The sequence below is a fragment of the Lepidochelys kempii genome, chromosome 15 (genome assembly GCF_965140265.1).
Source record: "Lepidochelys kempii isolate rLepKem1 chromosome 15, rLepKem1.hap2, whole genome shotgun sequence".
In the NCBI taxonomy this organism is placed as follows: Eukaryota; Metazoa; Chordata; order Testudines; family Cheloniidae; genus Lepidochelys; species Lepidochelys kempii.
Window position 1 is genome coordinate 14,007,709 of NC_133270.1, and position 24,706 is coordinate 14,032,414.

At 51.6% G+C, this 24,706-nt stretch overlaps 1 protein-coding gene and 1 gene segment (V, D, J or C); both read left to right on the forward strand.

Moving 5' to 3' along the window:
• The window catches only part of LOC140898990 (immunoglobulin lambda-1 light chain-like), a 207,287-nt gene that overhangs the window by 50,174 nt on the left and 132,407 nt on the right, over nt 1-24,706 (forward strand). The gene's annotated exons all lie outside the window — the stretch shown is intronic.
• Nucleotides 2,612-4,922, forward strand: LOC140898627 (immunoglobulin lambda variable 8-61-like). The segment is given in 2 exon segments: nt 2,612-2,857; nt 2,973-4,922. Coding segments are annotated over 2 exon segments (471 nt in total).

Genomic DNA, 24,706 nt, shown 5'->3' on the forward strand with positions numbered 1-24,706 from the left:
GGGGGTAGGAAAAAACAAGAGGAAACAGGCTACCTTGCATAATGACTTAGCCACTCCCAGTCTCTATTTAAGCCTAAATTAATAGTATCCAATTTGCAAATGAATTCCAATTCAGCAGTTTCTCGCTGGAGTCTGGATTTGAAGTTTTTTTGTTTTAAGATAGCGACCTTCATGTCTGTGATTGCGTGACCAGAGAGATTGAAGTGTTCTCCGACTGGTTTATGAATGTTATAATTCTTGACATCTGATTTGTGTCCATTTATTCTTTTACGTAGAGACTGTCCAGTTTGACCAATGTACATGGCAGAGGGGCATTGCTGGCACATGATGGCATAGATCACATTGGTGGATGTGCAGGTGAACGAGCCTCTGATAGTGTGGCTGATGTTATTAGGCCCTGTGATGGTGTCCCCTGAATAGATATGTGGGCACAATTGGCAACGGGCTTTGTTGCAAGGATATGTTCCTGGGTTAGTGGTTCTGTTGTGTGGTATGTGGTTGTTGGTGAGTATTTGCTTCAGGTTGCGGGGCTGTCTGTAGGCAAGGACTGGCCTGTCTCCCAAGACTTGTGAGAGTGTTGGGTCATCCTTTAGGATAGGTTGTAGATCCTTAATAATGCGTTGGAGGGGTTTTAGTTGGGGGCTGAAGGTGACGGCTAGTGGCGTTCTGTTATTTTCTTTGTTAGGCCTGTCCTGTAGTAGGTAACTTCTGGGAACTCTTCTGGCTCTATCAATCTGTTTCTTTACTTCTGCAGGTGGGTATTGTAGTTGTAAGAAAGCTTGACAGAGATCTTGTAGGTGTTTGTCTCTGTCTGAGGGGTTGGAGTTGGTTAGTCTCTAAGGTGCCACAAGTACTCCTTTTCTTTTTGCGAATACAGACTAACACGGCTGTTCCTCTGAAACCTGTCATAGTGGAATAAAGTAACTGTTCAATGCACATTTGTCTTCAAGGGTCTAGTGCACAGACCATGGTGTTTGAACAGCTGCGTCCTTTCAGATCCCTCACTTAGACTGAGTGGTGGGGGAGGAGGAGAGACAGGAGGTCTGAGACACCCAATTGTACTGATTTAGGTTGCAGAATTATGAACTACTTCTAATTGTAATTGCTGGATATTTATTTGCAAAATGTTTTTTATTTACGCGTAATTTAACTGACATTACATTTAATGCTGAACACCTCTGCAAAATGTTGCCCAGGAATGTCCTTCAGAGGTGGCTTCATCACTGTGATTATTATGTATCTGTATTTCTGTAGCCCCTGGGAGGACAGGTCATGGCCCAGGTTCCCATTGTGCTGGGCGCTGTACAAACACAGAACACAAAGACGGTCCCGGCTAAGGAGGGAACAATCTCAGTGTGAGACAAGACGAGGTTACAGACCGGCCTGTGGGGAGTAGAAGGCAGCAATGAGACAATCCTGGCAGCAGGATGGGAAGGGTCTCAGCACACCCACGGCCTCACTGCTGGCAATTTGTTTGTAGGCATCATGGCAAAGGAGAGCTGGAGGGAGAGTGGAAGGAGGGGAATGAGTTAGTTCTGGGGGTGTTTCCAGGGGGAGCATCCACGCGTGAGGGGCCGTGTGGGGGAAGCTGGCCCGGCTGCATGGCAGTGATGGTGGCAGTGACCCCTCCCCATGGGCATGTGATAGAAAATATCTGTGTGCCCAGCGATGCAAAGCTCGTCCATTGTTCTCCACACGTCAGACATGCTGCGCTAACGTGACGCTAACGACTCCTCCCAGCAGCCAGTAACGGCCGTTCACAGAGTAAAGGCCAAATTCAGAGCTGAGCACCCCCAGCTGTACCCACATGGAACTGACATCCCCTTCCACCCGCCCGCTGGGTTTGTCCCAGTGAGTCTGAGTCGGCGGGAATGATCCAAGTTTGTTTCTCTCTCACTGTGAGGAGCAAGGGGGACAGGGGAGTAGCTAGAAAAGCCAGGGACAAGAGGCCACAGGGAGGTGTTGTAGCATCACCCCCCATTCAGTGGGGATCACGCATCCCCATCTGTCCAAAACATAGCGCAGATACCAAGAACAGGATTTAGGACCTGATTTGTAAAGGGATTCAGGTGTCTAAAGATGTAAGTAGGCACCTTTAAAAATCTGCCCCTTAGTCCTTTGGCTCAAGATATAGGAGGCTCCTGCTTTAGCTCCACAGTGCCCCTGTTCAATCCCTGGGGATAATCTATCTGACAGTCATTACAAAGTCTTTGGCACCATGTGATATTTACGTTTGCATCCATGCAGATAGTTGCAACTGCTGCCTACGGACGAAGAAATTATTTGGTCAGAGAGACAAAGAAGTGACCAGATTTACTCTGCTACATGCGCAGCTTGTCAAACTGTGATTCCCCAAAACTAAAAACAAACATTTCTCCCAGATCTAGCTCCCTCCACAGACAGTTAGAGAGAACTTGTCAGTCTGTGTGATAGCACCATCTGGTCGTGTTAATTTTATTTAAGGAGTATGTTAAAGTAAGGACCCCTTTATTCAGTGATACTAGCAAAACCTATTTCAATTTGAACATGAAATAATAATTGAAAATGTACAAATTTATAGGGAGGTACTTTTTTTTTACAAAAAAATCTTATTTAAAATGAAGCCAAAACTGGAAGTTAAATTTGAAATGTGAGCGTCTTTGTATTCGTTAAAACTCAGGATTAAGATTTTTAAAAAAAACAGCAGCCAATAAACAGGGAGGAGATTTGCATGAAGGGGCCGCTCTACAGCGCTGGGGGTTTAAGAGAGATTTCAGAGGGTCCCATAAGAGACCCGTTTGCCTCAGGAAGCCGAGCTCATCTGGATCCACCATGGCCTGGGCCCCTCTGCTCCTCGCGCTGCTCACGTACTGCTCAGGTGAGGGGATTGTTTCATTTAGTGACCAAAATATGAAGGGCACTTGCCGGGGAGGAGGTTTGTCTGTGAGGATCCGGAGTCCTTGTGCTGAGTGTGTTTGTACTGTTGATTTCAGGGGTCAGTTCGCAGCCCGTGGTGACTCAGGAGCCCTCGATGTCGGTGGCCCCAGGAGGGGCTGTCACTCTGTCCTGCAGCCTGAGCACTGGAGCCGTCACCACCAGCAACTATCCAGGCTGGTTCCAGCAGAAACCTGGCTCTGCTCCTCTGCAGCTGATATACAGCACCAATAGCAGACCCTCCGGGATCCCTGCCCGGTTCTCGGGGTCCATCTCCGGGAACAACGCTGCCCTGACCATCACCAGTGTCCAGGCAGAGGACGAGGCTGACTATTACTGTGCTGTGTGGGCTAGTAGTGGGAATCACCGTGATCCAGCCAAACGGGGAACTGTGACAAAAACCTCCCCTGTCTTCATCCCCTCCAGCCTGGGCCCTGCACTGACTGCGCAGTTTGCTTCCTCTCTTCAATGCATGAGACCCTGAGGGCTCCTTCTTTGGAATTTCAGCCACTTGCTGTCAGCAGGGAGCGCTGCTCCACCCACTCTCTCTTGGGGAGATGGCAGCCGCTCTTATGCTTTCAACTCAGTCTCTTTACAAGGAGCAGCTTTTCCAGCCTTCTGGATCCCCGGGTTACAGACCCACCACTGCCTGGTTCCCACGGGGAGCAGACGGCCACAAGCTCCTTGGGTAAAGAGACACGTCTCCCCGAACATAGTTCCCCCGTGTTATCCCACGAGCTGGACAACACCCTGAATGGCCTGGAAGTTAGAGGAAATGTAGGAAAGACCTCTCAGATCCCTTCGTCCATTCCAGTTGCCGGGGCTGGATGAAGTGTCCAGACACAGGGTGTATCAGATAATAGATGATATCAAAATCCCTCCTCCCTAGAACCTCCTCCCTGGCCCTATCCCAGCTGCTTGGCAGCTTCCCTGGTCCCCTCCAGAAGTTCATTAGTGCCTCCATGGCCCTGCTCCTCCCGGCCCCTGCAGTCCAGCAAGCCACAGGCCCGTGGCCATGTCTAGTTCCCCGTGGGCCAGTCTCGGTGCTCAGGTACCGCAGGGATGGGTGCGGCATAAGAACCTCAATAGAAATGTTCATCTGCTGGCTGCGGAGTCAGTGTCCTGCTGCGGGAAAGGCCGGGGCTGTCCTAGCCAAAGCAGGAGTGTTGGTGGCTGTGTCCCAAAGTTCCCCCTCCTCCCTGACCCCTATCCTCTAGAGCCTGGCCTGACACTACTGCCCTCCCCCACAGCCCTGCCCCCTGCTCTGAGCAGGCTTACGTATCATGGGGGTAATACACTGTCTACACTCAGGCTCTGTGACGTTATTGACATAATCTGTAACTGTATAGATCACTGTTGCAACCACGCTTATATATTTGCAGCAAATATTGTATAAAGGTTGTCCTGTAAGGGGTCTAGGGAGAGGTTATGGTTTGCTGGTTAGGATTATGCTGTCTATATGTGTGTATCATTTTTGTAGTTAAAGTTATGAATATTGGATCTATACTGTCTGTATTTCAAACTTATGCTGTGCTTCTGGGTGACACCCCAGACAAGTTGGTGTCAGCTCTACCTAGCCTGCTTGATGGCCCATTAAGGACCATCAGATCTACAACTGACCCATTGAGAGAAGGCAGATATGCCTTGTGACTCAGCAAAGCATGTAGGGACTTGCCCATGTGACTCCAAAGTCCATTTTGCTGTAATTTTCCCCAGTAAGAACAAAGCGGGGTTCTTACACCAAGAAAAGACTATAAAAGGCTGATGCCTCACATCCGTCCTGTCTTCAATCCTGCTTCATTCCTCTGGAGGGACTTTGCTACACTGAAGCTTTGAACAAAGGACTGAGTGACCCACCCCAGCTGGGGCTGTTCTCCAGAGACTTGATTTGAACCTGCAGTTTGTGCCATCACTGGAACAAGCCTGAAGCAAGAACTTGGCCATTACTGTATGTCATTGGTTCCATTTAACCAACTCTTGCTCTCATCTATCTCTTTTTCCTTTTGTGAATAAACCTTTAGATTTTAGAGTCGAAAGGATTGGCAACAGCGTGATTGGTGGGTAAGATCTGATTTGTACATTGACCTGGGTCTGGGGCTTGGTCCTTTGGGATCGAGAGAACCCTTTTTTCTTTTACCGGGGTATTGGTTTTCATAACCATGTGTCCCCATAACAAGGGGCACTGGTGGTGATACTGGGAAACTGGCGTGTCTAAGGGAATTGCTTGTATGATTGTGGTTAGCCAGGAGGGCAAAACCGAAGTCTTCTCTGTTTGGCTGCTTTGGTTTGCCTTGGTGTGCAAAGGAACCCCAGCCTTGGGCTGCAACTGCCCTGCTTTAAGCAATTTGTCCTGAATTGGCACTCTCAGTTGGGTCCCAGCAGAACCAGCATCGTTACAGGCTCCCATTACTGCTTGTACCCAGGGGGTGTAACAGCAGGAGATTTCCCGAGGAACAATAGTGTAGACACGGGGGACTAGTTCTCCCCCCATTTCTCTCTGCTACCTCAGCGATGTCTCCTCCCCTCTCCTCCTCTCTGGGGGACTCCACAGGGCTCTGGCCTCATCCCTGCCTCTTCCCCCCCACCTCATTCCCTGGGTTTGTGACCCCCTCCCGCATTGCCTCACATATCATTTCTGTACTCAGGACTCACAAATCTCCCTCTCCACGTGTGACTGGCTCCCCTCCAGCCAGCACCATGCATGTGGCTGTCTCTAAATCTTGACTCCGGTGGCTCATTGCCAGCTCCAGCTACGCACAGCCAAGCCCAAACTTCTCATTGTAACTCTTCAGTCCCCTCAATTTCGTGCCTTCTCCAATGCCAGCGATCACGTGGGGGTCATCTTAGACTCCTGCCCCCCATCACCACCACCTCCTGCTCCTCCACTCATTCAACCTCATCACATCTCGCCACCTCTTCCTCTGCAGCATTGAGACAATCAGACTCTTTCTGCTTGTCCTGGAGCAACCTGCAGGGAAGCTGGAGGGGGGAGCTCAGGCTGCAGGAGGAAGAGTTTGGAGGAGGCACCGGGAGACCAGTCTGTGTGCACATGATTGGAATGTCAGCAGCAGCTGCAGCATCTCTGTAACCAGTTCTGTGAGTGAAGAGCCAGTTTCATTTTGGAAACATGGAGTCCCCTCCTGTTCTTACCTGACACACGGTACATGGAACCTGGCCCTGATCCGCTGTCGCCCTGATTCCTGTGACATCCTCTGCTTTGGCCACCCTGACTCCAACGTGACTCACCTTGAGTCGATGCAAAGTGCAGATACTGAACTCGTCTCCCCTTCCTGAGACTCCAACCCCATCACTCCTCTCTTCTAACGCCATCACCAGCCCCTCTGACCCAGTGGCTCCCACGGGGGCTTTGTGTCTGGGCTGACCTGCTCCTGCACAGTTCTGCTGCAGCCGACACGTCCAGACCTGTCTCCCATCCCCACTTTGGTTTTGCCAGTGAAACTAGCCCCAGCTCCGACACCTGTGTCCGAGCTGACTCCCCGCTGCCCTCAGTCCTCCCCTGCTTCTGGACAGAGGGTGATTTATACAGAGGGTCTCCCTGTGCCTCTGCCCCTCGCATAGCGGGAGGGAGGTGCCAGCAGCAGCCAAGGAGCAGACTTGCATGTAGGGGCCGATCTCCACCTCTGGGGGTTTAAGCGGAGGTGAAAGTAAGCCGGTATGTCCCGGTGCAGCGTACCGGCAAGAGCCGGTGCACCAAACCGGGGTGGATCAGCTTCCGCAGGCACAATTTAAAGGGCCTGTGGCTCCCAGCAGTGGCTGGAGCCCCCGGCCCTTTAAATTGCTGCCAGAGTCCCCGGCCCTTTAAATTGCGGGGTTGGGGCGGTGATTTAAAGGGCCTGGGGCGGTAGCGGTGGCCGAGCCCTGGGCCCTTCCCTAGGGCTCCGGCAGGCTCCGGGGACGATTTAAAGGGCACGGGGCGGTAGTGGCGGCCGGAGCCCCGTCACCGGAGCCCTGCTGCCGGAGCCCTGGGGAAGCAACGGCGGGCCTCCGGGGACGATTTAAAGGGGCCAGGACTCGGCCGCCGTTACCGCCCTGGGCCCTTTAAACCGCTGCCAGAGCCCCCAGCTGCGGCTGTTACCCCGGGGAGGGGGAAGGAGGAACTTGCCGGTACAGGGTGGGCCGGGGCTGGCTCTGACCTCCCCCAGCCCCACCCCTTCTGCCCGAGGCTCTGCCCCTTCCGGAGGCCAGAGCCGGCCCCAGCCCAGCCCCGTACCGGTACGTCCCTAGACTTACTTTCACCCCTGGGTTTAAGAGAGAATCGGAGGGTTCCAGCCAGAGACCCATTTGCCTCAGGAAGCCAAACTCATCTGGCTCGACCATGGCCTGGGCCCCTCTGCTCCTCCCGCTGCTCACTTACTGCTCGGGTGAGGAAAGGGTTTCTGTTCCCTGCTTTAATTTAAATTTCATCTGTCTCTGACTTTCTCCATATTCCTGAAGAAATATGTTAAAAAAGAATTTTCTGTTTGTTCCCAGGATCGCTCTCCCACTTTACACTAACGCAGCCGCCCTCGATGTCCGTGTCCCTAGGAAACACAGTTCAACTCTCCTGCACCATCCGCAGTGGGTACCCGATGACACATGCCACCTGGCACCAGCAGAAAATTGGAAATGCTCCAAAATATCTTCTGTGGTACAAATCCAATGCTGCCAAGCACCAGGGTTCTGGGGTCCCCCGTCGCTTCTCTGGTTCCAAAGATGCGGCTAATACAACCATCAAACCCTCCCCGATGTCCAAGCAGATGATGAGGCCGATTATTACTATGGCACATAGAGTGGGGCTGCTGATGCTGCACAGTGATGCAGCCAGGTGGAGAACTTCGACCAAACCCTTGTGTTCCAGCAGCCTGTCCCGTGCATGGCTCCAGTCTGTGTGCGTCTGGGTGTGACGCTCCTCCGCGCAGATGTGCTGGACTTTAACTAGGCACGTTCCAGTCATCAGTGAGGGGCATGATGAAGTATGATCAGGGTCTGCACATTTAAGGCCAAATCTTGGGTCCCTTGACCCAATGGGCATTTTACCATTCATTGTCCATAGGACGAGGATTATGGAATCTCAGTGTGGTACCTAGATTCAATTATAATCCCAAAGAAAACACTCATCGTCCCATTCCTAAGTAGATGCCCTGAGAGGAGGGAGTCCGGTCCCTTCAATGCCAGCTCACTCTTCAGTGCCAACCCAGCGAGATTCAGAGCCCGAACAGCTGGGTGTTAGGTCCCAGAGCTCAGGTGTTTCACACAAACAAAGCCAGGGCAGGAAAAGAACAGCCCCTGGGCCTGATAAAAACAGCCCCACGAGGAAAGGCCAAGCCTGCAAAGTGATCAAGCTACACAACATGCACAAACCACATGGAGATCAACATGGTGGGAGTAAAGACACTCCCACCCTACCCCCCACCCACACACTTTCTCTCCTCAGTCCTGCTGTCTGTGTATGTGACAAGTCACCAGGTCTTCCCAAGTCTGGGCTCTCCCTACATGTGAACTAGCAGCACAGGAGGGGAGTTGAAGGGACGTATTAACACAGAGCCTCATTCATAAGAAAAACTGAGCTGTCTGTAGCTGGGAACGACAGTGAATCGCTCCTTAAACTCCAGAGATGGAAAGAAAATATGAATGAGATTTGGGTGGTACTTGGATTTTCCCCTCTACTCTTCTGCAGCTCAGTGATGGGGATCAGTTACGACTGGGGCACCAGAGGGCGACGTCTCTCGGCATTTGCACTGTGAACTGTCTACACTGGAATTAAGTAACTGATACATGTTTATTTTCACCTGTGGGTGCACCGGACTCTGGTGTTCAAACAGCTGCTTCCTTTCCAATCCCTGGTGCAGACAGATTGGGCGGGGTCGGGGTGAGATAGAACATTGAAAGAACCCAGATGCACTGAGTTAGGTTGTAGACTTATAAATAACCAGTCTGGTGTAGCTGTTGGACACTGAATTATAAAGATTTTTTAACACGTACATTTAATGTCCAACTGTGCAACCAAAAGTTACCCAGGAATGTTCTGCAGAGGTGGCTGCACTTCAGGGGTGGGTGACGTAATCCTTGCCCATGTATATCTCTTATAAAACGTCTCTCTGTGTAGCAATGCTGAGCTCTTCTGTCTTGCTCTAGGGAGACTAAGAAGTGAACAGATTGTTTCTGGTATATGATCAGCTGCTACAAAAGGACCGTGCCAAGATCTCACAGTCAGTTCAAGAGAACTTGTACCACTCGCTGAGACAGGCCCATCTGGTCACTCTAATAACACCACCACTGTTGTAAGTGAAATGGCCGTGAAAAGGGAACTCCCCTGTCACCCAGAGCGAACCCAGGGGAGTCTGACGGCTGAGGAGCAGGCTCTGCTGGTCACTCTCTGTCGGTAAATAGTGTGTACTTGTCGTCCCCTGCTGGGGTGGCTGGAGCACTGTGAGACACCAACTTTTTTCCTGGGACAGTAGATGGGAGCCAGGTGGACCAAGACTCAGAGACTGGCGCCGAGCGTCAGCTACTAGGTCTTGTGGATTCTAGCACCTGGTAGGTCCCAAGAACTGCCCTGAAATCCGTCTCCAGCGTCACACTCCTCCCAGCCCCCATGCGTCACACTTCACAAACCACCCGCCCGTCCGCCATGGAACCTCCCTCCCTTCCGCTGGGCCCCGCGGCTGCACAGGGGACTCATCTCCCTGGGCTTTGTTCTCCCAGCCGGCAGCCTGCAGCACTGAATTCAGAACAAACCCCAGCCGTCCCGGGACCTTCCACCCCTAACTGTTAACAAATTAAGGTTCTCTCTCTTCCCTAGCGGGGGAGGCTACAATCAATGTCCCACCACAGGTGAGGGGCTGGGGAAACAAGGAATCCACACCCGCGGCAGCTTAAAAATGTCAGGCGGGCTTGATATAGACCTGATACAAACCTGAGCAAATCAGCAACTGGATTCGTCCCTTTCGAGATTGTCCCTGTCAGTTATTGTGTTTGGGGTCTCTCAGCCTACATCATATTAGGTAGAGTCCAGGAGGTGAGTTGGAGGGACACAATAACACGCAGCCCCAGTCACAAATGGCAAACTGGGCTGTGTGTAGCTGGGACCTGGAATGAATCTCTCCTTAAACCCCAGAGATTGAAGAGAAATCAATGGGATGTGAGAAGCAGCTGGATTTCCCCAGTCGATGTCGTGCAGGTGTAACTCTGGGCACCAGAGCCTGGAGAGAACAAAATGTGATTTGAGATGCACCTGGATTTTCCCCAACTACTGTTCTGCAGAGGGGTGACATGATTCAGTTCTGACTGGGCACCGGGAGGCACTGTCTCCTTGCACTTGTGTATTGAACAGTTACTTTATTCTGGTATAAACAGTTCATGATACCTTTGTTCCTTAAGAGTCTGGTGCACAGACTGTGGCATTTGAACAGCTGCATCCTTTCAGATCCCTCATTCAGACCGCGTGATGGGGGAGGAGGAGAGACAGGATGGGGGAGGAGGAGAGACAGGAGGTCCGAGGCACCCAAATGTACTGATTTACTTTGTAGATTCATGAACCATTTCTCAACGGAATTGCTGGGTATTTCTTTGCAAAATGCTTTTATAATGATATTTAATTAAATGGACATTCCATTTAATACTGAACATCTCTGCAAAATGTTGCCCAGGTATGTCCTTCAGAGGTGGCTGCATCACTGTGATTGTTACTTGTCTGTATTACTGTAGCCCCTGGGAGGACAAGTCATGGCCCAGGTCTCCGTTGTGCTGGGCACTGTACAAACACAGAACACAAAGACAGTCCCTTCTATGGAGCGAACAACCTCAGTATGAGACAAGGGACAACAGGAGGCGACAGACCGGGCTGTGGGTGGCAGAAGGCAGCAATGAGACAATCCTGGCAGCGAGATGGGAAGGGACCCAGCACACCCACGGCCTCACTGCTGGCAATTTGTTTGTAGGCAACATGCCAAAGAAGAGCTGGAAGGAGGGTGGAAGGAGGGGAATGAGTTAGTTCTGGGGGTGTTTCCAGGGGGCGCGTCCACACATCAGGGGCAGCGTGGGGGAAGCCGGCCCGGCTGCACAGCAGTGGTGGTGGCAGTGACCCCTCCCCATGGGCATGTGAGAGAAAATATCTGTGTGCCCAGCGATGCAAAACTTGTCCATTGTTCTCCACATGTCAGATGTGCTGCGCTAACGTTAAGCTAACGACTCCTCCCAGCAGCCCCATAATGGCCATTCACAGTGTAAAGGAAAATTCAGAGCTGAGAACCCCAGCTGTACCCACATGGAACTGACATCCCCTTCCACCTGCCCGCTGGATTTGTCCCAGTGAGGCTGGTTCTGCGGGAATGATCCAAGTTTGTTTCTCTCTCACTGTGAGGAACAAGGAGGACAGGGGAGTAGCCGGATAACCCACGGACAAGAGGCCACACGGAGGTGTTGTAGCATCATCCTCCATTCAGTGGGGATCACGCTTCCCCGTCTGTCCAGAATACTGCATAGATACCAAGCAGAGGACTTAGGGCCTGATTTGTAAAGGGATTTAGAGTCCTAAAAATGTAAGTGGGCACCTTTAAAAAACTGTCCCTCAGTCCTGCTTTAGCTCCACGGTGCTCCTGTTCAATCCCTGGGGATAACCCATATAACAGTCACTACAGAGTCTTTGGCACCATGTGATATTTACGTTTGCATCCATGCAGATAGTTGCAACTGCTGCCTACGGACGAAGAAATTAATTGGTCAGAGAGACAAAGAAGTGACCAGATTTACTCTGCTACATGCGCAACTAGTCAAACTGTGATTCCCCAAAACTAAAAACAAACATTTCTCCCAGATCTAGCTCCCTGCACAGGCAGTTAGAGAGAACTTGTCAGTCTGTGTGATAGCACCATCTGGTTAAATATTATTTAAGGAGTATGTTAAAGAAAGGACCCCTTATAATCAATGATACTAGCAAAATCTGTTTCAATTTGATCCTGTAATAATAGTTGAAAATATACATATTTATAGGGAGGTACTTTTTTTTCCCTAAAAATCTTATTTAAAATGAAGCCAAAACTGGAAGTTAAATTTGAAATGGGAGCGTCTTTGTATATGTTAAAACTCAGGATTAAGATTTTTAAAAAACCAGCAGCCAATAAACAGGGAGGAGATTTGCATGAAGGGGCCACTCTACAGCACTGGGGGTTTAAGAGAGATTTCAGAGGGTCCCATAAGAGACCCGTTTGCCTCAGGAAGCCGAGCTCATCTGGATCCACCATGGCCTGGGCCCCTCTGCTCCTCGCACTGCTCACTTACTGCTCAGGTGAGGGGATTGTTTCATTTCATGATCAAAATATGAAGGGCACTTGCAGGGGAGGAGGTTTGTCTGTGAGGATCCAGAGTCCTTGTGCTGAGTGTGTTTGTACTGTTGATTTCAGGGGTCAGTTCGCAGCCCGTGGTGACTCAGGAGCCCTCGATGTCGGTGGCCCCAGGAGGGGCTGTCACTCTGTCCTGCAGCCTGAGCACTGGAGCCGTCACCACCAGCAACTATCCAGCCTGGTACCAGCAGAAACCTGGCTCTGCTCCGAAGCTGCTTATGTACCAGACTAACAACAGACCCTCTGGGATCCCTGCGCGGTTCTCGGGGTCCATCTCCGGTAACAACGCTGCCCTGACCATCACCAGTGTCCAGGCAGAGGATGAGGCTGACTATTACTGTTTGATATATACGGGTAGCAGTGGTAGTAGGTCTCACAGTGATCTAGGCAGATGGGGAATTGAGACAAAAACCTCCCGTCTCTTCCCCTGTCTTCTCCTCCAGCCTGGGCTCTGCACTGGCTGCACAGTCTGATTTCTACCTACAGGATACGGGACCCTGATGGCTCCTTCTAAGGAATTTCAGCCTCTAGCTGCCAGCAAGGGGCGCTGCTCCACCCACTCCCCACTCACTCTATCTGTGGGAGAAGGCAGCTGCTCGGTGTCTACAAGGAGCAGCTTTTCCAGCTTTCTAGATCCCTGGGTTACAGACCCACCACTGCCTGGTTCCCACAGGGAGCAGACGGCCACAAGCTCCTTGGGTAAAGAGACACGTCTCCTCGAACATAGTCCCCCCGTGTTATCCCACAAGCTGGACAACACCCTAAATGGCCTGGAAGTTAGAGGAAATATAGGAAAGACCTCTCACATCCCTTCATCCATTCCAGTTGCCAGGGCTGGATGAAGTGTCCAGACACAGGGTGTATCAGATAATAGATGATATCAAAATCCCTCCTCCCTGGAACCTCCTCCCTGGCCCCATCCCAGCTGCTTGGCAGCTTCCTCGGTCCCCTCCAGAAGTTCATTAGTGCCTCCATGGCCCTGCTCCTCCTGGCCCCTGCAGTCCAGCAAGCCACTGGCCCGTGGCCATGTCTAGTTCCCCGTAGGCCAGTCTCGGTGCTCAGGTACCGCAGGGATGGGTGCGGCATAAGAACCTCAATAGAAAAGTTCATCTCTTGGCTGCAGAGTCAGTGTCCTGCTGCGGGAAAGGCCGGGCTGTCCTAGCCAAAGCAGGAGTATTGGTGGCTGTGTCCCAAAGTTCCCCCTCCTGTCCATGGAGAGACAGGAGTGTGCCCAGCCGTGGAGCTAGACATAGAAATAGAAGGTCAGATGAACAAGCGGAGGGTCAGCCTACTAAGAGACCTCCCCTGGCCTGTATTTGTAGGCAGAGACTGGCCTAATGTGATGACCCAGCCCTGTTCCAAGATGGGTACTGCTTGGACGAGCTGCCCATAGGACGACCCTCACTTGGACATGGGCTCTTGGGCCGGGGCCCAGAGGAAAAGCCGAGGTGCGTGAGGGTTGGACAAGAGACGCCAAGTTGACTGCAGGCCCTGGAGACACAGTTACAGGAGGGAAACCGAGCGCTGTGGGAGGTGACAGCCTCATGAGAGACTATAATAGAGGAGGCTGAAAAACCAAAGCGAGAACTGATTCGGACAAGACCAGACCTGGTTTGAAAAGGACTGTTGGCAGCAACTCGAGCGGGAACTACCTGCACTGTTCAACTCTCCTGCACCCTCAGCAGTGGGTATCCGATGACACATGCCACCTGGCTCCAGAAGAAAATCGGAAATACTCCAAAATATCTTCTGTGGTACAAATCCAATGCTGCCAAGCACCAGGGCACTGGGGACCCCGGTCGCTTCTCCGGTTCCACAGATGCAGCTAATACAACCATCAACCTAACCGTCACCAATGTCCAACCAGACGATGAGGCTGGTTATTTCTGTGGCACAGGGAGAGTGGGGTGCTGCACAGGGATGCAGCCAGACGGAGAACTTAGACAAAAGCCTTGTCTTCCAGCAGCCTGTGTTGCGTATGACTCCAGTCTGTGTGTGCCTGGGTGCGACGCTCCTCCGCGCAGCTGTGTTGGGGTTTAACTAGGCACATTCCAGTCATCAGTGAGGGGCACTACGAAGGACTATCAGGGTCTGGACATTTAAGGCCAAATCTTGGGCCCAGTGACCCAATGGGCATTTGTCATTTATTGTCCATGGGACGAGGATGAGTCCCTTTATGGAACCTCACTGTTCTACCTAGATCGAGGTAATAACCCCAAAGAAAACACTCCAGTGTCCCGTTCCCAAGTACATGCTGTGAGAGGAGGGAGTCTGGTCCCTTAATTACCAGGTCACTCTTCAGTGCCAACCCAGTGAGATTCAGAGCCTGAACTCAGCCCCTGGCCCTGATAAGAACAGCCCCAGGACCTAAGGCCAGGCCTGCAAACTGATCACGCTGCACAAAACACAGAAGCCACATTGAGAGCAACTGAGTCATAAAGACCCCCCAGCACTTTCACTCCTCAGTCCTGCTGTCCACGTATCTGACAAGTCACCGGGTCTTCCCAAGTCCGGGCTCCTCTGCATGTGAAATAGCAGCACAGCAGGGGAGTTGAAGGGACGTATTAACACAGAGCCTCATTCATAAAACAAACTGAGCTGTCTGAGCTGGGAACGACAGTGAATCGCTCCTTAAACTCCAGAGATGGAAAGAAAATACAAATGAGATTTGGGAGGTACTTGGATTTTCCCCTCTACTCTTCTGCAGCTCAGTGACGGGGATCAGTTACGACTGGGCACCAGAGGGCGACATCTCCCGGCATTTGCACTGTGAACTGTCTACACTGGAATGAAGTAACTGGCACATATTTGTCTTCACCTGTGTGTGCACCGGACTCTGGTGTTCAAACAGCTGCTTCCTTTCCAATCCCTGGTGCAGACAGATTGGGCGGGGTCGGGGTGAGATAGAACATTGAAAGAACCCAGATGCACTGAGTTAGGTTGTAGATTTATAAATAACCAGTCTGGTGTAGCTGTTGGACACTGAATTATGAAGATTTTTTTAACACGTACATTTAAAATTCCAACTGTGCAACCAAATGTTGCCCAGGAATGTTCTGCAGAGGTGGCTGCACTTCAGGGGTGGGTGACGTAATCCTTGCCCAGGTATATCTCTTATAAAACGTCTCTCTGTGTAGCAATGCTGAGCTCTTCTGTCTTGCTCTAGGGAGACTAAGAAGTGAACAGATTGTTTCTGATATATGATCAACTGCTACAAAAGGACCATGCCAAGATCTCACAGTCAGTTCCACTCGCTGAGACAGGCCCATCTGGTGACTCTAATAACACCACCACTGTTGTAAGTGAAATGGCCGTGAAAAGGGAACTCCCCTGTCACCCAGAGCGAACCCAGGGGAGTCTGATGGCTGAGGAGCAGGTTCTGCTGGTCACTCTCTGTCGGGAAATAGTGTGTAATTGTCGCCCTCTGCTGGGGTGGCTGGAGCACTGTGAGACACCAACCTTTTTCCTGGGACAGTAGATGGGAGCCAGGTGGACCACGACACAGAGACAGGCGCGAGCGTCAGCTACTAGGTCTTGTGGATTCTAGCACCTGGTGGGTCCCAAGAACCGCTCTGAAATCCACCTCCAGTGTCACACTCCTCCCAGCCCCCGTACATCACACTTCACAAACCACCTGCCCGTCCGCCATAGAACCACCCTCCCTTCCGCTGGGCCCCACGGCTGCTCAGCAGACTCATCGCCCTGGGCTTTGTTCTCCCAGCCGGCAGCCTGCAGCACTGAATTCAAAACAAACCCCAACCGTCCCGGGACCTTCCACCCCAAACTGTTAACAAATAAAAGATCTCTCTCTGTTCCCTAGCCGGGGAGGGTACAATCACTGTCCCACCACTGGTGAGGGGCTGGGGAAACAAGGAATCCACACCCATGGCAACTTATAGAAAAAATGCCAGGCTGGCTTGATAGAGACCTGATACAAACCTGAGCAAATTAGCAACAAGACTCGTCCCTTTAGAGATTGTCTCTGTCAGTCCCCGTCCTATTTGAAATGTTCAAGCCCCATATTATTGGGATCTAGAAAAGATAAGCCCAAAACAAAACCAGAGACGGCTCCTAAGAATATAGGACTCAAAGGGGCTTAGCAGAAAGTGACTAGCTAGCAGTGACCAACAGGACGAAGGACACGCTCAGGTCAGGAGGTGTTTGCAGTGGGGAGGCAGAGAATGCTAATGAGAACCTCCCTGGTGCACACACACTCTACAGCAGCAGCCAGTGAGGAGGGAGCTGATTTGCATGATGGGGCCGTTCTCCAGCGCTGGGGGTTTAAGAGAGAATTGGAGGGTCCCATCCATTGACCCGTTTGCCTCAGGAAGCCGAGCTCGTCTGGATTCCCACCATGGCCTGGGCCCCTCTGCTCCTCACGCTGCTCACTTACTGCCCTGGTAAGGGGGAGGGTTTCTGATCTCAGATTTATTTAGAAGGATATTTCACTGAATTCCTGCATGTTCCCGATGCCCAGACTCCTGGCTCAGCAGGAAATATGATTGCATGAACACCAAGCCAGGATAATCCTGCAGCAGTTTCTGTTTCTCTCCAGGTTCCCTCTCCCAGTTTACTCTGACTCAGCCACCCTCGGTGTCGGTGTCCATTGGCAACACAGTTAAACTCTCCTGCGCCCTTAGCAGTGGATACACATTTGGAGATGTTGTCTGGTACCAGCAGAAAGATGGGAACAGCCCAAGATACCTTCTGAGGTACAACACTGACTCGGACAAGCACCAGGGCTCTGGGGTCCCCAGTCGCTTCTCTGGTTCCAAAGACGCCTCGAAGACATTCGGCTACTTAACCATCGCCAGTGTCCAGGCCGAGGATGAGGCTGGTTATTACTGTGCTGCACATGCCAGTGGAGCTGCACAGGGATGCAACGAAGTGGGGAACTGAGACAAAAACATCCTCTTCCCTCCTTCAGCCTGTGTTGGGCATGAGTTCAGTCTGTGGCAGTGGGCTGTGATCCTCCAGACTGATGCCTTATGGTTTTACTGTTCACTCTCCCAGTCCCCAGTACGGTTAGCTACTCTGATTTATCAACCTCTGCACAGTTAGGGACAAATCTTGGTCCCACTCAAACCCCGGGGAGTTTTGCCATTCACTTCCATGAGACGAGGATTAGACCCTGCTTATGGTTCTACTGTAGTAATCCGTTTTGATTATAATTTTAAAGAAGATGTTCCCAAATACATGCCAGGGGAGGAGGCACTTGCTGTCTGTTAAATGCTCATTCTTCAATGAAAACCCAGTGAGACTTAGAAGCTGAGTGTTCGATTGCAGATCCAGGCATTTCACACGCAAGCAGAGCCGGGGTAGGAAAAGAACAGATCCTGGGCATGATACAAACAGCCCCGTTAAGAGAGGCTGAGCCTGCAAAATGATTGAGTTAAACAAGACACAGGGCCCACATTGCAGACTACTGAGTAGCACAGAACCCCCCTCCGTCCTGGTGTGTTGCCCTGGGCATGTCTGATGAGTTACATGGTGGGCCTTGACCTCACTAAGTGGAGCAAGTTCTCACAGAAGGGGAGTTCATAATTTTGAAATAATCTAAAGTAAGATTCCAAGCAGCCATGGGAGTGAAGCTTATTCCCGACCAGGTGACAGCTGGCCCCAAGATCCTTTGACTAAGACAAAGGAGCTGTGGGGGAGGAGGCTAGAGGAGTTTTCAAAATCATCCTTTCTTCGTGCACCAATGAAACAGGTCTTTCCCTTTCGCAGGCATCTGGGAGAAGAAGCGGCGCCCCCCGGAGCGGGCGTTATGGTGCGTTCGTGTCGAGGGTAATGTGTCGGAGCGCGGAGAACGCTGCTTTCAGGTGGCGCGTGACGAGACAGCGCCGTGTGTCTGAGGGGAGGAAGGAAGCCTGAATGCAGAAGAGAAGCCAGGCTCGCTGTAGGAACTGCTGCAGCAGCTCCCCCATCTGCCCCAAGGGAGAGAGACTGAAGCGATGGCTATTTTTAGGCCTTCCTGATGACATGACAGAAGCCTCCTTTATCCTTACAGGGGCCGGCCCAGTGTTGAGTGTGACACTAATCCAGTCGCTAGCTCACACCCAGGGGCTGAGCTCACAGGCTCGGCAAAGAAGCCACGTCTGGAGCGGCCTTGAGGACTGAACACCTGTCACCCCAGAGCTGGCCCAGGGCCGAGTCCCACTCGTGAGGCCGTGTCAGGAGCAGGTTCTGCTGGTCGTTCTCTAGAGCGAAATAGTGGAACTGTCGCCCCCTGGTGGGGTGGCTGGAGTGCTGTGAGACACAGCACTGTCCTGCTGAGACAATACCTGGCAGAGAGCCAGCTGGACCACGACTCAGAGACAGGCATTGGGCTTCAGCTTCTAGGCTCTGTGGGCTCTAACACCTGCTGGGTCCTAAGAGCCTCTCCGCCATCCGCCGGCGATGTCACGCTCCTCCCAGACCCTTTGCTACACTTCTCACCAACCGTCCCCCATTCGCCGTGGTACCTTCCTGCCTTCACCTGCGACCTGCGGCTGCTCGGCAGACTCATCACGGTGGGTGTCAGTGGCCCAGCCTCCAGCACTGAATTCAGACCAAACCCAACCGTTCCGCAGCTTCCCCCCACTAAATTGGAAAAGAGACGAAGATGCTCTCTCTTCCCTAGCAGAGAATCACCTCCCTGCCGCCGGTCCATGCCTGCGGGAAAGGGAATCCACACACATGGCAATTTAGACAAACAATACCTAGCTGGCTTGATGTCGACCTGATAGAAATCTCAGCAACGGGCCTCCTCCCTTTAGATACTGTCCCTGTCCGTCATCCTATCTAGGGTCTGTAAGGCCCATCCTGTTTGGGGTCTGCAAATATTAGCCCCAGGCCCTAGAGGGAGCAGAGTCAGCGCTTGGTTTGTGACGAAAAAGGTGCTGGGGCTCAAGCAGTTAGAAGCTGTGGCTTGAGCAATTTTTTTACTTTCATAACTGACACGGGAAGCTCAGCGATGCTGGGGTGTGAACTGCCCGGCCTAGAGGCACCGGGGCTTAGCCCTGGCACAAATGAAGCACTGGGCGGAGTGAACAGAACACAGGACTCACGGGTGCTTCCCAGAAAATAAATAGCATTGGACTGGACATGGCCCCAGTTAGACATTTAATTCGCTGTCGTTAAAAGAGCCAGAATGAATTTCTCTCTTGTGTGAGAAATTGGGCAAAGTCCCATGAAAGAAAAATTACAACACGGGAAATGCTGCTTGTACCTAGCCCTGCACGAGTAGAAGATTATTCTAATGCAATGGGAAGAGAATGGTTACAAAGGATTTTGCCTGGAAGGGTCTCTGTGGGGAGGCATTGGCAGTATTCTTTGGAGATGGACAGAGAGCAGATTGCAGTTACAGCAGACAAGGAAATAAACCCGTTTTGATCTTCCTGGTTAACGCCCAAACGGGGAAGACCTGCCCTTTTACAATCTTTATTTTCCTCCACCTGGGAAGGAGGTAGATGCTAACAGCAGCAGCCAGTGAGCAGGGAGCAGATTTGCATGAAGGGGCTGTTCTCGGGCTCTGGGGGTTTAAGAGAGAATTGCAGGGTTCCAGCCTGAGACCCGTTTGCCTCTGGAAGCCGAGCTCGTCTGGATTCCCGACCATGGCCTGGGCCTCTCTGCTCCTCACGCTGCTCACTTACTGCTCGGGTAAGGAAAGGATTCTTCTTCTGTGGTTTAATTTTAAATGTTTCTGTCACTGACTTTGTGATTTTTCTTGTTTACATGGATTCCTGGTCCTGTCACCTCCAAGCAGAAGAGTTAATCCAGAGGTTTCTATTTGTTTCCAGGGTCCCTCTCCCAGTTTACTCTGACTCAGCCGCCCGCAGTGTCGGTGTCCATTGGCAACACAGTTAAACTCTCCTGCGCCATGAGCAGTGGATACGCATTTGGAAGTGTTGCCTGGTACCAGCAAAAAAATGGGAACGTCCCAAGATACCTTCTGAGGTACAAAACTGACTTGGACAAGCACCAGGGCTCTGGGGTCTCCAGTCGCTTTGCTGGTTCCAAAGACACCTCTAATAAAATCGGCTACTTAACCATCACCAGCGCCGAGGCAGAAGATGAGGCTGATTATTACTGTGCTGCAGGGAGTGCACAGCGATGCAGGCAAATGGGGAACTCAGACACAAACCTCCCACTTCTGTCCTTCAACCTCTGCCCAGCACGAGTTCATCCTGTGTCACTAAGTTACTGCTGCTGTTCTGTGGGCTCATTGGGCCAGTCCCCTGTGACAGTATCTCATGAGCTTTACCACGTTCTGACTAGTTCATACCAAATCTTCTTCCCATTGGAACCAGTTGGTGTTTGGCCTTTCACTTTAGTAGAGCCAGGATCTGACTCTTAATACAATCTTAGTCCTTAGTTTGGGTAAACTATCATTCTAAAAAAAAATCATTAAACTTTTTAAAACCTGCTTCCCAAATACGTGCGGTGAGCTAAGGCCATTACAGTTAAACACAAGTTTGCAATTAAATGGAGACCCAGTGAGATTTTTAGAATGAACAGCTGGGAGTTAGATCCCAGACGTTTCACACATACACCGCCAGGGTGGAAAAAGAAGAGTCCATCAGCGTAAGAAAAGTCTCATTAGGAAAGTGTGAGCCTGCGAATGATTGTGTTAATAGAGATCAAAGCCTCACTGGGACCCACTGAGTAGAAAGATCCCTTCCCCTGCATGCCCCCTCCCCTCCAGAACCCTGCCCTGTACTTGTCTGATGAGTTACAGGGGGTTCCTGGGTCCATGATGTCTCTACATGTAAAATATTAACACGCAAGGGGAGTCTGAAGGTAGCTACATTCCTAAGGCTAAACCTGAGCTGCGTGCAGCTGGGAACTGGAATGAATCTCTCCTTAAACTCCAGGGCCTGGAGAGAATAAAATGTGATTTGAGATGCACCTGGATTTTCCGCATCTACGCTGCTGCGTGTGGTTCTGTTCTGACTGGGCACCAGGGGGCGCTGTCACCCTGCGCTTGTGTCATGAACTGTTTGTCACAAAATAAAATAACTGTTCAATACACATTTGTCCTTAAGAGTCTGGTGCACAGACCATGGCGTTTGAACAGCTGCGTCCTTTCAGATCCCTCATTCAGACCGAGTGGTGGGGGAGGAGGAGAGACAGGAGGTCCAAGGCACCCAAATGTACTGATTTACTTTGTAGATTCATGAACCACTTCTCAACGGAATTGCTGGGTATTTCTTTGCAAAGTGCTTTTATAATGATATTTCATTAAATTAACATTACATTTAATACTGAACATCTCTGCAAAATGTTACCCAGGAATGTCCTTCAGAGGTGGCTGCATCACAGTGATTATTACGTATCTGTATTTCTGCAGCCCCTGGGAGGACAGCTCATGGCCCAGATCCCCGTTGTGCTGGTCTCTGTACAAACATAGAACACAAAGACAGTCCCGGCCAAGGAGCGAACAATCTCAGTATGAGACAAGAGACAACAGGGGGCGACAGACCGGCCTGTGGGGAGCAGAAAAATGAAGCAAGGAGACAATCCTGGCAGCGGGATGGGAAGGGTCTCAGCACACCCACGGCCTCACTGCTGGCAATTTGTTTGTAGGCATCATGGCAAAGGAGAACTGGAGGGAGGGTAGAAGGAGGGGAATGAGTTAGTTCTGGGGGTGTTTCCAGGGCGCGTCTCCAAGCGTGAGGGGCAGCGTGGGGGAAGCTGACCTGGCTGCACTGCGGTGGTGGCAGCAGTGACCCCTCTCCACGTGCATGTGAAATAAAATATCTGTGTGCCCAGCGATGCAAAGCTCGTCCATTGGTCTCCACACGTCAGACGTGCTGCGCTAACATGACGCTAACGACTCCTCCCAGCAACCCCGTAATGGCCGTTCACAGCGTAAAGGCCAAATTCAGAGCTGAGCACCCCCAGCTGAACCCACATGTAACTTATATCCCCTTCCACCCGCATAAAGGTATATAGACGCAGAAAGATGTAGCTCGGCACCTTTATAACTCTGCCCCATTCTCCTTTGGCTCAAGATACAGAGACTCCTGCTTTCGCTCTCCAGTTCTCCTGTTCAGTCCCTGGTGAGAATCTAGACGACAATCGTTGCATAGTGTTTGGCACCACGTGATATTTATGTTTGGATCCATGCAGATAGGCTGTGGGCAGCAGCTGCAACTAAGATATTACTTGGTCAGATCGGTAATGTAGTGACAATGTCACTACATTACCGATCTGACCAAGTAATATCTTACATGCACATTGGGTGTCCAGAGGGCAAGTGTAAAAGATCAGGACAGGGTCGGGTGTAATTGGTGCTTATGTATATAAGAAAAAGCCCCCAACTTGGGACTGTCCCTACAAAATCGGGACATCTGGTCACTCTACATGTGCAGCTTGTAAACATGTGATTCCCCATAGCGAAAAATAAACATTTTCCTAGATCTAGCTCCCTACACAGGCAGTTAGGCAGGATTTAGATTTTCAAAGGACCTGCAGCCAATGAACCAGAAGCGGATTTGCATGAAGGGGCCGTTCTGCAGCTCTGGGGTTTAAGAGAGAATCACAGGGTCTGAGCCAGAGACCCGTTTGCCTCAGGAAGCCGAGCACATCTGGATTCCCCACCATGGCCTGGGCCCCTCTGCTCCTCGCGCTGCTCACTTACTGCTCCGGTGAGGGGATTGTTTCATTTAGTGACCAAAATATGACGGGCACTTGCCGGGGAGGAGGTTTGTCTGTGAGGATCCGGAGTCCTTGTGCTGAGTGTGTTTGTACTGTTGATTTCAGGGGTCAGTTCGCAGCCCGTGGTGACTCAGGAGCCCTCGATGTCGGTGGCCCCAGGAGGGGCTGTCACTCTCTCCTGCAGCCTGAGCACTGGAGCCGTCACCACCAGCAACTATCCAGCCTGGTTCCAGCAGAAACCTGGCTCTGCTCCGAAGCTGCTTATATACAGCACCAATAGCAGACCCTCCGGGATCCCTGCCCGGTTCTCGGGGTCCATCTCCGGGAACAACGCTGCCCTGACCATCACCGGTGTCCAGGCAGAGGATGAGGCTGACTATTACTGTGCTGTGTATACAGGTAGCAGTAGTAGCTGGACTCACAGTGATCTAGGCAGATGGGGAACTGAGACAAAATCCTCCCTTGTCTTTCCCCATCAGCTCCTCCAGCCTGGGCCCTGCACTGGCTGCACAATTTGGTTTCTACCTGCAGGACACGAGACCCTGATGGCTCCTTCTGAGGAATTTCAGCCTCTAGCTGTCAGCAGGGGGTGCTGCTCCGCCCACTCCCCACTCACTCTGTCTGGGGGAGATGGCAGCTGCTCGGTCTCTACAAGGAGCAGCTTTTCCAGCTTTCTAGATCCCCGGGTTACAGATCCACCACTGCCTGGTTCCCACGGAGAGCAGTCGGCCACAAGCTCCTTGGGTAAAGAGACACGTCTCCCTGAACATAGTTCTCCCATATTATCCCACGAGCTGGACAACACCCTGAATGGCCTGGAAGTTAGAGGAAACATAGGAAAGACCTCTCAGATCCCTTAGTCTATTCCAGTTGCCAAGGCTGGATGAAGTGTCCAGACACAGGGTGTATCAGATAATAGATGATATCAAAATCTCTCCTCCCTGGAACCTCCTCCCTGGCACCATCCCAGCTAATTGGCAGCTTCCTCGGTCCCCTCCAGAAGTTCATTAGTGCCTCCCTGGGCCTGCTCCTCCCGGCCCCTGCAGTCCAGCAAGCCACAGGCCCGTGGCCATGTCTAGTTCCCCGTGGGCCAGTCTCGGTGCTCAGGTACCGCAGGGATGGGTGCGGCATAAGAACCTCAACAGAAAAGTTCATCTGCTGGCTGCGGAGTCAGTGTCCTGCAGTGGGAAAGGCCGGGGCTGTCCTAGCCAAAGCAGGAGTGTTGGTGGCTGCTCAGCGGACTCATCGCCCTGGGTTTTGTTCTCCCAGCCGGCAGCCTGCAGCACTGAATTCAGAACAAACCCCAACCGTCCCGGGACCTTCCACCCCTAACTGTTAACAAATTAAGGTTTTCTCTCTATTCCCTATCTGGGGGAGGCTACAATCAATGTCCCACCACTGGTGAGGGGCTGGGGAAACAAGGAATCCACACCCATGGCAACTTATAGAATAAATGCCAGGCTGGCTTGATAGAGACCTGATACAAACCTGAGCAAATCAGCAACTGGATTCGTCCCTTTCGAGATTGTCCCTGTCAGTTATTGTGTTTGGGGTCTCTCAGCCTACATCATATTAGGTAGAGTCCAGGAGGTGAGTTGGAGGGACACAATAACACGCAGCCCCAGTCACAAATGGCAAACTGGGCTGTATGTAGCTGGGACCTGGAATGAATCTCTCCTTAAACTCCAGAGACTGAAGAGAAATCAATGGGATGTGAGAAGCAGCTGGATTTCCCCAGTCGATGTCGTGCAGGTGTAACTCTGGGCACCAGAGCCTGGAAAGAACAAAATGTGATTTGAGATGCACCTGGA